This window comes from Nipponia nippon, unplaced genomic scaffold (genome assembly GCF_047370975.1).
Source record: "Nipponia nippon isolate SJK-2023a ecotype South Korea unplaced genomic scaffold, ASM4737097v1 scaffold_6, whole genome shotgun sequence".
Taxonomy (NCBI): domain Eukaryota; kingdom Metazoa; phylum Chordata; class Aves; order Pelecaniformes; family Threskiornithidae; genus Nipponia; species Nipponia nippon.
In genome coordinates this window covers 10,951,278-10,965,990 of record NW_028262380.1, presented here as the reverse complement: position 1 = coordinate 10,965,990, position 14,713 = coordinate 10,951,278, and the positions used below count along the sequence as shown (strand labels likewise).

General features: G+C 36.5%; 1 protein-coding gene across 6 annotated transcripts in view; it reads right to left on the bottom strand.

The window, feature by feature from the left end:
• RGS12 (regulator of G protein signaling 12) overlaps positions 1–14,713 on the bottom strand; it is an 88,528-nt gene that overhangs the window by 58,991 nt on the left and 14,824 nt on the right. For 5 of the 6 annotated variants that reach the window (XM_087736371.1, XM_087736372.1, XM_087736370.1 and 2 more), the window contains exon 3: positions 5,257–5,376. In XM_087736371.1, the coding sequence (XP_087592497.1) occupies positions 5,257–5,376 (120 nt within the window). Of the gene's footprint in view, positions 1–4,061; positions 4,197–5,256; positions 5,377–14,713 lie in introns of those variants that run through there. The other variant, XM_087736375.1, reaches the window with a different exon arrangement.

Genomic DNA, 14,713 nt, shown 5'->3' with positions numbered 1-14,713 from the left:
AAGAACCTGTTCTGTGGTCACAGATCCATGAGGCTTCCAAACCAGCAGTGTTAGGGGCTGGACTGTGTTAGCATTCAGACTTCAGAATATCCACATATGAGACAGGAGCAGCCCTTTAAGAACTCTATTGTTAGCGTGCTAAAAATACAAGACTACCTTTTACATACAAAAATGGAGATTTTATTCTTGCATGTGGTTTTATTTCAAACTGGCCTTTTCTCCACCTTCATGAAAGCAGACAGCAAAACTGTCAATTGGCCAGTTACATCTTAGATAAAAATTAGGACAAAATACATGCAAAAGATGCAATACTTAAAGGTAGTACACAGTGGAAGCCGTGTATACTGGAAGCCCATGACAAGTTATCATAGCTTAAAAAAATTGGTGAAATCTAAGACAAAAATATACATTGTTTTCAAATTTTAAATTCACAATTATAAGCTGAGAATGAAGAGGCCTCTTGATTTAAATCATGTAACTATACTAGCTGTAGTGGTGGCGTTGTGGCCGTGGTGATGATCTAAGAACGTCAGAGAAGCAAGCTCTGCAGGGAGAGTTAATACTTTTTATTGGATCAACTGACAAGGTGGGAAAAGTTTGGGGCATGTTTAGCTCTTCTTGTCTGATTTTCCTAGTATACTAGTTGGTCTAATATAAGTTATTATCTCCGTGTGTAAGCTTTGTCTGATTATTTAAATCAGTCAAACAAAGACAGGTACCCACTTAAAAACTCATTATTAAGTCAAATGAGCGTTTAGGGGGTTTTGCCACCCACAGATGCCAAAGCTAATATCCAGCAGAGACATGTCATTCATTAGTATAAAAACCTCATACCAAAGAGATGTGTTGTATGCTTTCAATTAGCAGATGAAATGCAAAAAAAAGTTGCTTCAGTGGAATTAACAAAACAGAAAAAAAATCAAGCATTATTATCTAAAATAACAGCTAATAGTACTACATTATTAATGGTTATAATTAAGATAGAACATTCTAACAAAATTCCTCACACTGATTTTTAAAAGGAATTTATGATACATTCCAACTTTGAAAACATTACTAAACTCTAGAAATGTGATCCAACAAATGTCCTTTTTCATATAGGATATAGCTTTAAGGTTACCAAAACGGGATGAGGACAAGAAGAAAAGCAGCAATAGCCATCTTTTTGTCCTGATATTTAGTTAAAGGAATTAAATACTCTTTAATTTTAAAAAGATCTCTACATTAAAAGATTATTTAACAATACTCAAAGAGCTTGACAGTTGTTTGCTTGAGATAGTATGTTTTTCATGATACTACTCCGCCCTATTTTTAACCCCGTAGAAATACCAGAAGTAGAAGTGCCACAATGAATTTCAGGAAACACAACAGCTTTGAATGTTCTCCTTGTCGAGGAGGAACCTAAATTTGTTGACTTCAAGGGAACACTGCAAGGGTCCCCCATTTTTACAGACCTCAAGAAAAATTAATGGAATGAGCTATGGTTGAAAGTGTTATGGAATCTCATTCCAAAACTGCTGATGAGTAAAAAGATTACTCTGTTTAATTGTAAAAATTTACAAAGACAGTGTTCTAGTCTCTGCAGTCTCACAGAGTCACCTTTACTGTGTTTATAAATCTATAAACAATGTCTTTGCCAGGAAAGAATCGTGAAAGAGGATGGTAGTAGTGGCACTTACCTGCGGGGAAGAAAAGTAGCAAGAAAGATAGGATCATGCTCTCTCATTAGTCCAAATATTAAATAATCCTAAATCATGGCAAGTTCCATTTAGCCTAAGCTACACCTTGCAAATATGAACCAGGAAACATGCTATAAAGTAAAATTGGTGGAAATCACAGAATTTTAACATAGTTGTTAATCGACACTATTTCACAAAAACAAATTATTCACATAGGAAAATTTATTACTACGTGCAAAATAAGAATCTGTTCTTAATAAAAACAGATTTCTTGTAATTTAACAAAGAAAAAGTTCTAAATAAATTTCTTGTGAAAACAACATAATTAAGGCATATACTAGACACGCTAATTTTCTGAATTCAGTTCCAACTTGCAAGATAATCATATTCAGCCCTGGTGTGAACAAGCACAATTTCCACAGTGCAGAAATAAAATGGTATATTTTGTGTTTTGTGAGACATTTTCTGCACCATAGTTGTAGCATAACTGCATTCATTCACTTTACACTCTCATCCTATTTTGATCCTTGAAGATTTAAGATAATCTTCTATACAGGTTCTATTAGTAAAAACAGCACCTAGAGGTTAATCCTACAAACTTGTCTGTTTTCTTCTATGTATAATACAGCTTCTGCAGGTAAGAGGAAAATGCTTAAGGAGGGGCAACTGTATCATTACAGCTAATTCTAATCTTATAAGAATATTGTCTGTGCATGTATAGCCAGCCATAATCTAACAATTTAAAAGAAAAAGTGAAATATTCTCTTGCAATCATTGTTTTTATGTATTAAAATAATATATTTTAAAAAATATGTTTTATTCTTGGATAGCTTTAAAAAAAAAAAAAAACTGCAAAGAAATCATGCCACCTTATGGCAGAAGACAGCAAAACTCACGTCTGGTATTTCACACACTACAGCTCCAAAGACAAGAGGAACAAGTTCAGACTTTCACAAAAAATACAAATACAGCCTTCTTCAGACCCATAAGCAAATGAACAGTGTTCCGCATATTCCCATAAAAGAAACTGCATGGAACCTACTTATACTGCTCAGTTTAGAAGACTAAGTCGGATGCCAGCAGGAATCAAACCCACAAGCTCAGAGAAGCGTATTAATTTTCAGACTTCATGTTTGGGTTAGTACCTTATCCATTCTGCTAAGATAACTGGAAAGAACACAAAAGCAACTGAGAAGCCTGTATAATACGTTCATGATCATTATTCCAAAGGTGGAGTCTCTAAGAATTTCCTGGTATTGTTATTTCCTCTTCCAGCAACTCTAAATAGATGGCCTGAAATAATCTAAACATGTACTAACAACATTGTGTTCTACTACACTTAGTGTAACAGTACTTGGGAAAAGTGCTGCAGCAGCAACGTTAAAGTTAGAACTGAAATCAAAACACCTCAAAACTATTTTACTTTGACTTATGAAGTTTTTTAAATTCTTCTCTGGGCTGGTATTTCTCCTGGTGGCTAGGATATCATTCTCTTATGGCATGCAGAGGGGAAAAAAAAGAGATTTCAAAGTGAAAAGAAGCAATGAACCGAGAGCAGTCCACACCCAAATAGCTACATGTAGTAAGGGCATTCATCCAAATACAGATTTTAATACAGATTGTTTCTTTGTCCAATTCATATCATGACCTAGAATGTAAGTTTCCCCATCCAAAGTAACAGCTTTAACAATTAGGACGCTGGGTAACACAGAGAGCCTCTCAATCCCTCTTGTTGGTGCTACTCGATTTATATACACTAATGAATACCAACTAAGACATAATGAGAGAAAAATTGACTTTTTAGGCCAGTAACTATGACATCTTTCTGCAATTAACGGAAAGTACCAAGTCCCTATTTTAATGAATATTTGTGCAATGTAAAACAGCTCCAACAACAGAAATTAAATTACATCCTTGGTGTTTAAAACACTCTCTCAAAATATGAGATGTGCACATAAATCTGTATGAAATTTCAATCTGGAAGAACATGGTGTGAACTATGTTTTTCCTATTGCATGTGAATTACTAGCAGTAGGCTGTTAGATATTCTGAGAGGATTCTCTTTTACTGTGACCAGAAATTCCGTCAAAATTGGTAATATATAGTAGCAAGCTCTTTTAGTTTAGAAGAATCACCATTTTCTGATGAAGACAGATGTAGCTAGATGGTTCCCAAACAGCTTTATCCAGGGGCTCTTGCTCTGTTTGTTAAAGTTATGCACTTACTGTATTAAAGTTATGAGGGCAAAGAAATGAAAAAGTGTTTTCCATGACTAGAAAAAAAAAAAAAGCAAAACACTTAAAAGCTTCAGACAACAAGAAATAGACCACAATGAAAAATGTCCTTTAAAACATCTGAGAAATAAGTAATTACAGTTCCTACCTGCATTCCCTAAGCACACCAGAAGCTCCTTCCATATATTCTGTTCCCTAAAAATCCAGTGCACTGAGCTCCCCTCTCCTTTAGTTCAGAGTCAGTGAAATGCCGTTCTTCCTACATTTTCCCACAGCAGGAAACTCAGAATATCTCCTTCTTTCCTCCTCCCATCTCAAACGCTTTTTAAACACCCCCTTCCCATTTAGAGGAATCGGTGTGCCACATTCCCTCCCATGCTGAAGAGTGGTATAATATGTATTACATAGTTCCTGTGCCAGGAGCTCTGCACATATTTTTGTTTCTTCTCAACCACAAATCTTCCTCCAGATAAGCATGATAAAAGGGTAAGGGAAAAGTCTCTCCATTCACCTTCACATCACTATGGGCCAGGTTCTCCTGAGGAAGCACACTAGAAGGGAAGATACAGCAAAGCCGTATTCCTACAGCTGGTTGAGGGAAGCTCTGTGCAGAGCAGGAGGAGCAGCTTTTTAAATTCAGATGGCTTTTCATTTCTTGCTTTCACCAAAATCAATAAGGTCTGGCCACTGAGGCCCAGGCATCAGCTGACGTTATACCAGATGTGAAATAGTGTTATTATATTACACTCAGAAAGACCCAAAATCACTATAACCAATGACCAACACCAAGTTGATTAGGACTTCCCTTTCCTCAACTGCTGACATATAAGGAGGAAAAACCTATTTAAGTATTTTTAAAAACTTTTCCATACTCAGTAAGCTACATTCCTTAGGAAGTTACGTAGAGCCTGGTCCAGCAATAAATTTAACCCCCCAAAATTTTCTCAATGCAATGATCATCAGCTGAATGAAAAAAAAAAAGAACATGATGAGCATTTGATTTTTTTATACGATATCACGACACCATGATTTCTAAGATATGATGAACATTTTGATCAGCAAACTGTATTGTTTTGCCTTACATGACCAGCTGCCATGGGTAAACTAAAGTCAAAATTCCTCACAGAAAGAATGGCCATTGCTGGCATCAGTGTAAACTATTAAAGAAACACTGAGTCAGATGATACCTGAAATCTGTATTTCTCTCACATAAATGTCATATGATGATTAGTAACTTTATTACACTACAGATAGTACTTACTTTCTGTCATTAATGATCAGCATTAACTACTGTAAGTTCCTCTCTAGGACTCACTTCTAACTTTTACTTAAAAGTTAATTACCTCAAGGTCATCCAGAGAACGAGTAATACTAAATCGCTTAGATCTTCCAAATGATCTTCGAACAGAAGAACGCGGGGGAGGAGCCTGATTTAATCCCATTGGATGTCCAAATTTTGCACCCTAAACAAAACAGAAAATATGTTATTATTTTACTACTTTAATTTTAGTACATTGCTGATCATAGCAACAGCATCTGAATTTTAAGCATTAGTAGGTACAGAATTCCAAGGAGATGGATTTGCAACCCTGTAACAGGACCATAATTTCAACACAAGTTGGTCACTTGCCATGCCCCTGTAAAATCACGTATTAAAATCATTAAAGTTATGACTTCTCCAGTCTCAAGTCAATTATCATAAATATTCAGCATTAAGTTACTGTATAAACATGAGTCATCAGTTAGGTTGCTAAAGTGTACATATGCTACATGTCAGAATTAGTAGACAGAGCTTAATTAAAAGGAAGACAATCCTAGCTCTTTACTGTCTTAACTGGAAAATATTTACAATGACAAAATATTTGTTCTTTCTACAGGAAACTACCATCCTAGGAATCATCTCACCCAGCTCCTGTTGAAATCTTTCTCCACACTTTTAAAAATCTTACTTTCGCTACTCTTTCTTTTTTTAAAAGCTTGCTGCTGTGTAGTCCAACTTTTTAAATCACACAGTACAAAATGCAGGAACTTTTGTTCTGAGGAAAGAAACTACCTCACACGGATGTTCCATGACTAGAATTGGTGCTGCAATAATTAAATCTAATGGCTTTCTCTTTTCCCCATAATCATACTCTTTCTCCTTAAAGTCACCAGATGTCAGTTAAGCTACAACAGCTCAGCATGTACATATCTAGTTTATGCCAAATGGCAAAGAGTAATCTTAAACCTAAGAGTAGGCACACAGTCAGTGAGTGGTGCTAAACAGATGTACATAAACTCACTACATTATGAAAACTTGTGATTATGTGCCTGAAATTTTGGATTCCTGTCACTGTAACATTCAATGCGGGGAAAATTCCTCCCTGTCTTCCGAAGCTTTTTCGCTTTAGAAAATAACAGCGTTTAATTCAGAGTAAATTTTCTTCTATTTCATTTCAGCATCTTTCTTCATCACAGTAAGCTTAAAAATATACTTATTAGTACTTTTATGGTTGCTTATTGGCAGCTTTGTAATATTTATTACATTTTATATTTGTATTTGTTTCTTCCTTCGGGCAAGTTGCTGTGCTCTCAATTCTGAAATATTTTGGTATCCCTTTGATCACTTGCTTGAAAGTCTATATACGTCACATTAACCAAAAGAACGATCATAAATTTCACATTCTTATAATCTCGTGCTAATAACCACTCATACCAAGTAGAAAAAGAGCATCGAGAATATTATACAGCCTCCTTACTGCAATAAAAGATAAGGTATCCAGCAGAAGATGTCTGCCTGTTTGCTATGGAGTCAACACTACTCTTTAGCAACAGGGCTCTGACTGTCACCAGTATTCACAACAGACTGTTCACAAGCTCGTAGAAATGTCAAGATGTAACACAGTATACAGGAATCTGGACCCAACGTATGTAGCAGGGTTCATCACTGCAACAGGCTGAGAGTCCAGCTTCTTCATTCAGTATTAAAAGTGATCCACTTTTATATGAAATCTCCTTCCCTCCCAATTTTCAATTTACTAAAGGGTTTTTTTATTGGCTGAGAAGAAAACTGGGGAGGTTCTGCCAAGGAAAACCGGAAATCTGGCAAATGGAGATTAGCTTCTAAGGTTTTTAAGAGAACATTTAAAAGCGCAGTATAAACAATCTAAGATGGCTTTTGCTAAAATGATCAACTAAATGCGAAGACAGGAAAGTTGCTCTCTGTAAATGTTCACAGATAGCACCCACCGCAATGAGGACAGTTCCTGTCTTTCTGAGCCACTTTTAAAATCATCTCTTCATCCAGGCAGGTACCTCTGAGGTGGTTCGCCCTTGGCTCATATCTTAAGAGTCCCAGCAGTCTTTCCCATCTAAACTGAAAGCTTATACCTAGTGCAGTAATCTGTGTCAAACAGCAAGCTCCACATTAGCCCCTGGCTAAATTCAGCAGTATCCATTACTCTTTCTGCATAACGTATCAGAACACTGACATGGCTCCTCCTATATGAGTATGTTCCTGTTAAAGCAGCATGAATACATGTGTACAACTACTAGGTTTCACCACTGGTCAAGTATGACCACACTCGTTTTGCAATTTTAAAATTTTTAATCTGTGAATTAGTGAAAAAGCTAACAGCTCAGCAAATTCTAAGGCTAGTGGAATTAATGACATCATTAGTGCGAGTACAACTGGTATTTTGAAACTAATGAAATAGTTACAGAGTGTGGATTCTGCTTAATGGTCTTTCACGTATTGCTCAGAACAAGATGCATCCCTCAGAAGACTTCATCTTTCATAAAGGAAAACTGGTGAAATGAAACAAAGTTAAAAAACTACCAAGTAGCAGTCATATCTATTTTGAATAACGAATACATTTTCACTTTTCTTTCTACTTCAGCCCAAAAAGAATATAAATTGTCCAGTATATTTTTAAATAGTGGAGATTGCCGTGTACAATTGTGGGAGATTAAGACATACAACTACAGAACATACACGCAAAAAAATTTTGAAACAGTAACATTACAAATCGAAGGAAGAGGAACAAACTGCCTGAAGACAAATATCGTTAGATTCCACTGAGAAGCAGATTCTAGATAAGATTAATTATCACCAGATGCGCCATTGTAGAAGTAAATGCTGCTTACCTATTTGTGGTCAGAAACATAACAAAGAGAAAGAGGGAGACTGGACAAAAACCACTTGCAGATTGTGTGGTAGTAGAAAAGAGAACAGTAAATTAGTATCCAATCAAAATTTTTATTTACAATTTTTTACTCTCTTATACAAAACTCACTACTGAGCCCTGGATGGAATGGTAAAGATAAGAGCTAGGAAAAAAAGACCGTCAGAATAAAACAGCACTTAAGAAACTATTACAAAAATAAAAAAATTCACTGAGCTAACCATTTCCCCAACCCATTTGGATAACAATTACCATTAGGAAAACATTTTCAACTGACAATAACCTCTTCCTTGCTCTGAAGAATCAAATTAATAATCTAGGCAATTAAGAAAGACATTGGCAAAAAAAAAAAAAAAAAAAAAGACTGCCATTCACCAAGTATTTAATTTCCTGGTAATGGTGCTGAGAAGTCTCCCTTTTCATCTTTTCTTGACTCTATTCCAGACATTCAGACTATGAAGGCAGACCTCCTTCTGCAGATCAATTAAAAAAATTGCCTTGCATACACACACGCACACAAATAAAGAAAGAATCACGTAGCTTAAGCAAATAGCAGCAACATTTTGGCAAATGTTTTTCATGGGACTCTGAAGAGCTGGAAATAAAAGCATCCATGACTTGAAGAGAGAACAGCCATTGCAACTGAATGTACTAAGCCTGGCTGAAGAAATCTGCAGCATTTGAGCAAAGAGAGATGGCTAGTGCGATGTTGGCCGTAAAGAAATTATCATACTTCTAAAAGCCTGTATTACACTATTAAACAGATATTAAAAACCATTAAATGAACCTAAAAAAATTTCAAAACAGTACACTGTGTAACCAACAAAATGCTTTCTCATTCACTGTTAGCTGCCAAACTAAAACACTGAAATTTGCTACATGAACATTGGGCTGTGGGTTTTTTTAAATACAGATTGCCTATAAACCCTAGAACTATTTACTATCATATCTTAAGGATTCTCTTCGGGAAACACTGTGTTGCTGAATCTATAAAAGAAAACTCCAAAAATAGCTAGATATTCAAGAAAATCTAAGAAATCCCATCACAGAACGGTATTAGAAACGGAAGTCCACCTGATACTCCACTAAGTGTCTTCATTTTAGGAATCCAGAAACAAACAGAAAAGCACAGAAATTTGTGAAAACAAGTTGATTAGTAAAAAGCATGTGCTACAGCAATACATCCTCTGCATTTTGCAATACAGATACTTACAAGCTTGCTACTACTATCTATCATGGCGAAAGTACAAAGAACGTATCTCTAAAAGCCTTTCTCCTATTATGATTTGGCAGATGGAGAGGAAAAACAACAAAGGATTAAAGGAATTAACACACTGATGCTCAAAAAGATCTATTCCTTTTTCTATTCTTATAACAAAGTAAAAATTATGAACTAGCATAGACTGAAATACCAGTTAAATGTATAATCATAAGAGAAAAAGCAGGACAATGAATGGGTCTACATAGTTGTTTTTTTTTAATATATGACCAGATCACCCCTTTTCCTTAGGCTAACAGGAAACGGCAAGGGCAAACACATTCCCCTGAAATAACCATCAATCACTGGCCAAACTATAGTCTTTCTTTCCCTTCAAATATAATTTTTTTAAATTTAATTTTTAACCTGCTTATTTGGCCTAGTGGATGAGCTACCTCCTAATCTACTCATCAAGAAAAGCATTAAAAACAAAAGTCACCAGAGAAGGATTGATATAGCAGCAGTTTGTGAATGTGTCCAAGTGAGAACAGTTTCTGTCCGATAACGAGAAAGATGTACAAGTACAAATGAGAAAGTGGAAAATGTTGTACTTCGTGTAGTAGCAAGACAGAGGGAATGAAGAAGCACATGACTCAGACTGCAAACAGAGGGACAGAAAGAACAAAAATGATCCAATAAAAGGTGACTTGCACAAATCTAGTTCTTTAAAAAGAAAGAAAAAGGATGGGCTCTTAGAAGTAATTTTAACTAATAAACAAGTTAGGCAGTAGTTCCATATACATTTTTTTCAGCAGCTGTGCTGGCTTAAAGGACTTTGCATGTACCTCTGACCACTCATGCCGGCTCACAATTTGCAGCAGGCTGCCCCCTCCTCTCCACTGACAATAAACTATAGTTTACAAAATGAAATAATCCTCTTTCTAACACAGATCCACAGACGGTCACACCAACACAACTGATGATGCTCACTGCCAGCTCCGGCCTGAGCGTGACAGGAATTACCTTTGGCACTACCAAAGAAATGCAATGTGAAACTATGACAGTCAATACGATACTCTAACCTGGAGCCTGAATGCACAGAAGCAAGTTGATGAAACCTTATCGATTATTCAGAACCCAAAGAAACCAAACACCTTTAGAAAACACCTTCAATTAGCTTAAAGAAATTCCGAGCTATAGCATGAGCTGTATCATGCTCTTTCATATTCTAGCAAATGCACTTATCAAGTACTATAACTTTTTCACAAATTATCATACATAACAACCCAAAATTTCCATTTTGTACTACATAGTCTTTGTGTCTCTCTACAGTTAAACATATATTGTCGTCTCATCCAAGTATCTGGATATAACTAATAAATCAGTGAGATTCCTCTCCTCTGGTACAACAGTTGTAAAGCTGGAGGAGCAGGAAGGAGGTAGCAAGGAGAGGACAGCAGCTCTTGGAGTACAAGAGGCTAAGGAAGTGGGAGATTTTTCCTAGGTGTTTAAGCATCCTTGAGAATGACAAAATACCGGGAGCTGTCAACAGGAATCCAGAAAGGGGAAAAAAGGCAAAAGAAAAAAACAAACAACTGTGAGGCTTAAGCCAGCTTTACAACATCTAGCAAATTTAACCTTTTCATGGAAAACACATTACAGTTTGTGACCTTGAGGGGAAACTAAAGGGGCTGAATCTTATGGGACAGAGATTTTGGCTGCTGTGTGGAAGAGCAGGAAGAGGGAAAGACAAAATATAAGAAGGGGAGCTAATCTAAAAAGTTAAAAAACCAGTAACAAGCCTGATCATCTACATCTACAAAAGGATGCTTTCAAATGCTTTCAAAACTGTTTCACAATGAAAGCTAATCTCACAGGCATGTGAGTGAAATATTTTTTAAATTTTTTTAAATGTTTGAGGAAAAAAGCATAAGAAAGTAACTGAATGTCATGAACAAAGTTATAAGGGCTCTAAACGAAAAATATAGTTACTGATATGTAGTAATTTTGATAGAAATTGTTTCCTTCTCCACTTCAGGTGGAAGAAGCATACTATCCTCTGTCCTGTTTAAGACAATACAAAAGGACCACGCAGATGCTAGGATGGTCACATAGGACCACTTGGCAGCTGGATTACAAAAATTCACCAGAACAACAGTTCGGGGAGTTTTATACAATCCAGCTAAACCGCACTTCCAACAGAAACAACCATCACTACCCAGACTGCAACCAGCCATCCTGCTCCAGAGGGTCAGTTCTCCAGGTAAGCATCTCCCTGTACTGAAAAGTCCAATATATTAGATTCTTTTAACAAAAATTCTGCCTATGAGTGTCTGTACAATGTGTCAATTCGAGTACTGATTTCTGATTAATTGCCTCTAAAAAGCACATAACAAAAGGAGGGTGCTTATATTCACAGATTTTATCGCCAAGAAAAAAAAATCCACCATTTAAAAGCCCAATTTAAGGGGCTCAAATAATACAGAATTTGCTATTTTCTATGTGTTCAGAGCTTAATCATACTAACTATAAAATCATCAACTTTTAATTTGTCCTACTGCTATTTCCAGCTATTGAAGCTTTTAAAGACTCTCAGTGTTTTTAGGTTTGACTCTATGACTTTGTACGGTAAAGTGCATAATAGTTCGGAACCCAGATACACAGATCATATAATTGAAAATAATAATTTGAAACTTCTGTGGATATTCAAAACACGCCGAATTTACTCTTGGATGTTAAACAACAGGAGGGTCAGTCTGGAGCGGCAGTTCATCTTTACAAAAAATGCAGGTTTAAGACTTCAGAAAGAAAGTTCCTAATTTAGACCCTTCTGAAAAGGGATGGGAAACAGGGATGCCACAGTAACACCAATATAGTCAGTGCTCAAAATCTCAAAAAATACTGCAAGTCTTGGAGGATCATAGAACAGAGTAGTTGATACAAATATTATTCTGTCATCAATATTAGTCTGAAATCCTGCTCTGGACCATTTGGCTTAATCTTCCCCCATTGTCCACTACTACCCCTAAGTGCCCATTCTCCTGATTATGGGTCCTGTCAGCAGAGTGACCACCCCACCATAGCAATGCAGAGCAGGCAAGGCTGTGGGCCGTGACCTCCCTTTCCCCCTCATCCCATCAGCCAGCATCACACGCGCCTCCACCCAAAATGAGACAGTGCAGACTTGCAGGACTTGAAAGTGAGGGTCTATGGGGCCTGAGAAAGGGATAGATTAAAAAAATGGGGTATGTTGGGTTAGGGTCTCTCGTAGCCTGAAAGAGATAAAAGAATCTGGGAGGTAAATGGGAAAAGAGCTTGCTGTGGTCGAGCCCCCTGACCACACAAGAACAGAAGCAGTAAGCCCTGGGGTACAGGCAGGCATGCTGATAGAGAGGGCTCCATATGCTATGGAACAGAAAATGAAGCAACACCCTCCAGGCTGCACTGCGCTGCTGCCATCACCATAGAATCATTTAGGTTGGAAAAGACCTTTAAGATCATCGAGTCCAGCTGTAAACCTAACACTGCCAATCATGGATGGACATCACCTCACAAAATTGGATTAGGTGGGGGAGGGTTAATTAAAAAAGGACTAGCATCATTCGGACTTTACAGACAGGTTTTCCACAGGCTTTAATTACACTGCAATTCCTGTAATGATTTTGTTTTGTTTTGTTTTTTTGGCACCAGTATGACAAAGGATTCAAATGGTATTATTCACCATTACTGGTCAATGGATTTGATCACTCTCAAGAAAACTTCTTTACTAATCAGATGATAATGACACATTTCACTGCCTTCTGACCATCACAGTGGCATTTTTAATGGCAGTTAGGCCCATAATATAATCAAGAATGACATAAAATTTCATGTAAGATCTCTATGCACTCTGGGAAGACATAGAAAAGAGGCTGTCCTGTTCACATCGGACATCCAAGGAAATGGAATTTATTGCTTGTCTCCTGTACTAAGGATACTAGGCACAAAACACTGACCACCTACATTTCAGTACTATCCTAATCCCTTTTCAAACAAAAAAATCACATATGTTGATGGTATTAATGCAGATGGAATAATAAGATCATTTTCTCAGTATAATTAGATAATAATATCTTGTATGAATTGGAAGCCTATTAGTTGGAAATTGCAGAGGAATAGAAAGACCTGAGTACACTAGGGGAAAACGTGGAGAAAATTACAAGTACACACATAATAATTGGTTCCAAATCATCTTGAACATTAGGTAGGCATTAGCTGGGAACGTTAAGTCAGTATGGCCCAATAATCAGTAACAATCAAAAAGGCAAATGAAGAATCATCGGAAAAGCAAAAGAAATCAAGAAATAAGCTTTATGAATACGTTGCCTGCCCACACATTTTAAAAAGTGCTTATAGTTCTGGTCAACCCATCTCAAAAGTAATATAGTACAACTAAGGGAGGAAGATTACAATTAAAAAAAAAAACCAACACTTTTATATGGGAGGAGACTAAGCTGACTTCTGCTTGGAAAATAAGTGATTGGTGGTTGAGGTTTAAAACAAAATAAAATGACAAAGAGGAAATAAATACAGAGTAAGATTGTTCAGTATTTCTCATGACAAATATTTTCAAGTATGAAATTAAACTATATGGAAAGTACAATGATGTACCATTTTCTTTCCACGCTATTAAACTGCAGAATATATAAGTCAAGTGATACCAGAAATGCCAAAAGTACAACAAATTCAAGACCAAAGGTTCACAAAGGTTATTACGCACGATGTGGATGGTGCCTCTACCGGAGGAAAGTCTCTACACCACGTGCTGCTGAAAATCAGAAGGATGTATTTTTCGCTGCTCTTCCATGGTTTTTCTAAGCAGCTGCTCCTGGCCAGTGTCCAAAATACAATACTGACCTCAATATTGGATATCTCACCTGATATATATGGATGTTTTTACTGATCAATTACAAAATAAGTATTAACCATCAATGCTATGCACTATGAAAAAAGTAAATAATATATGAAGAGGTGTTGTATGAATTATTAACGATAGAGACAGGAAAATGTACACTACAATTACACAAAAGCTTGACCAGGAAATCAGCAAAACATTTTGGTCACTCAGCTCCAAGAAAGAATTTAAACTAGAATAGCTTCAGAAAAGGGCTACTGAAGTTATCCAGACAATGAAAACTTTACTTCCCGGAAGACTAAAAGACAAGTGCTTTACATCAAAGAAAAGAATGCCAGAAGAGAATACAATTTGTATGCATAAACAAAAAGGTAAACACTAAAGAAAGTGTCACTTTCACTAAAGGAGACACTAGCAGCAGAAGAAATGGGTATAAAGTGGCCATGACTAGATTTCAAACTGGAAAATAAAACAAAAGTTTCTAACATCGTAATAGTGATGGATATTGTTCCTGTAGAAGGCAGAGTAGAAGGGAAGGCAAAGGT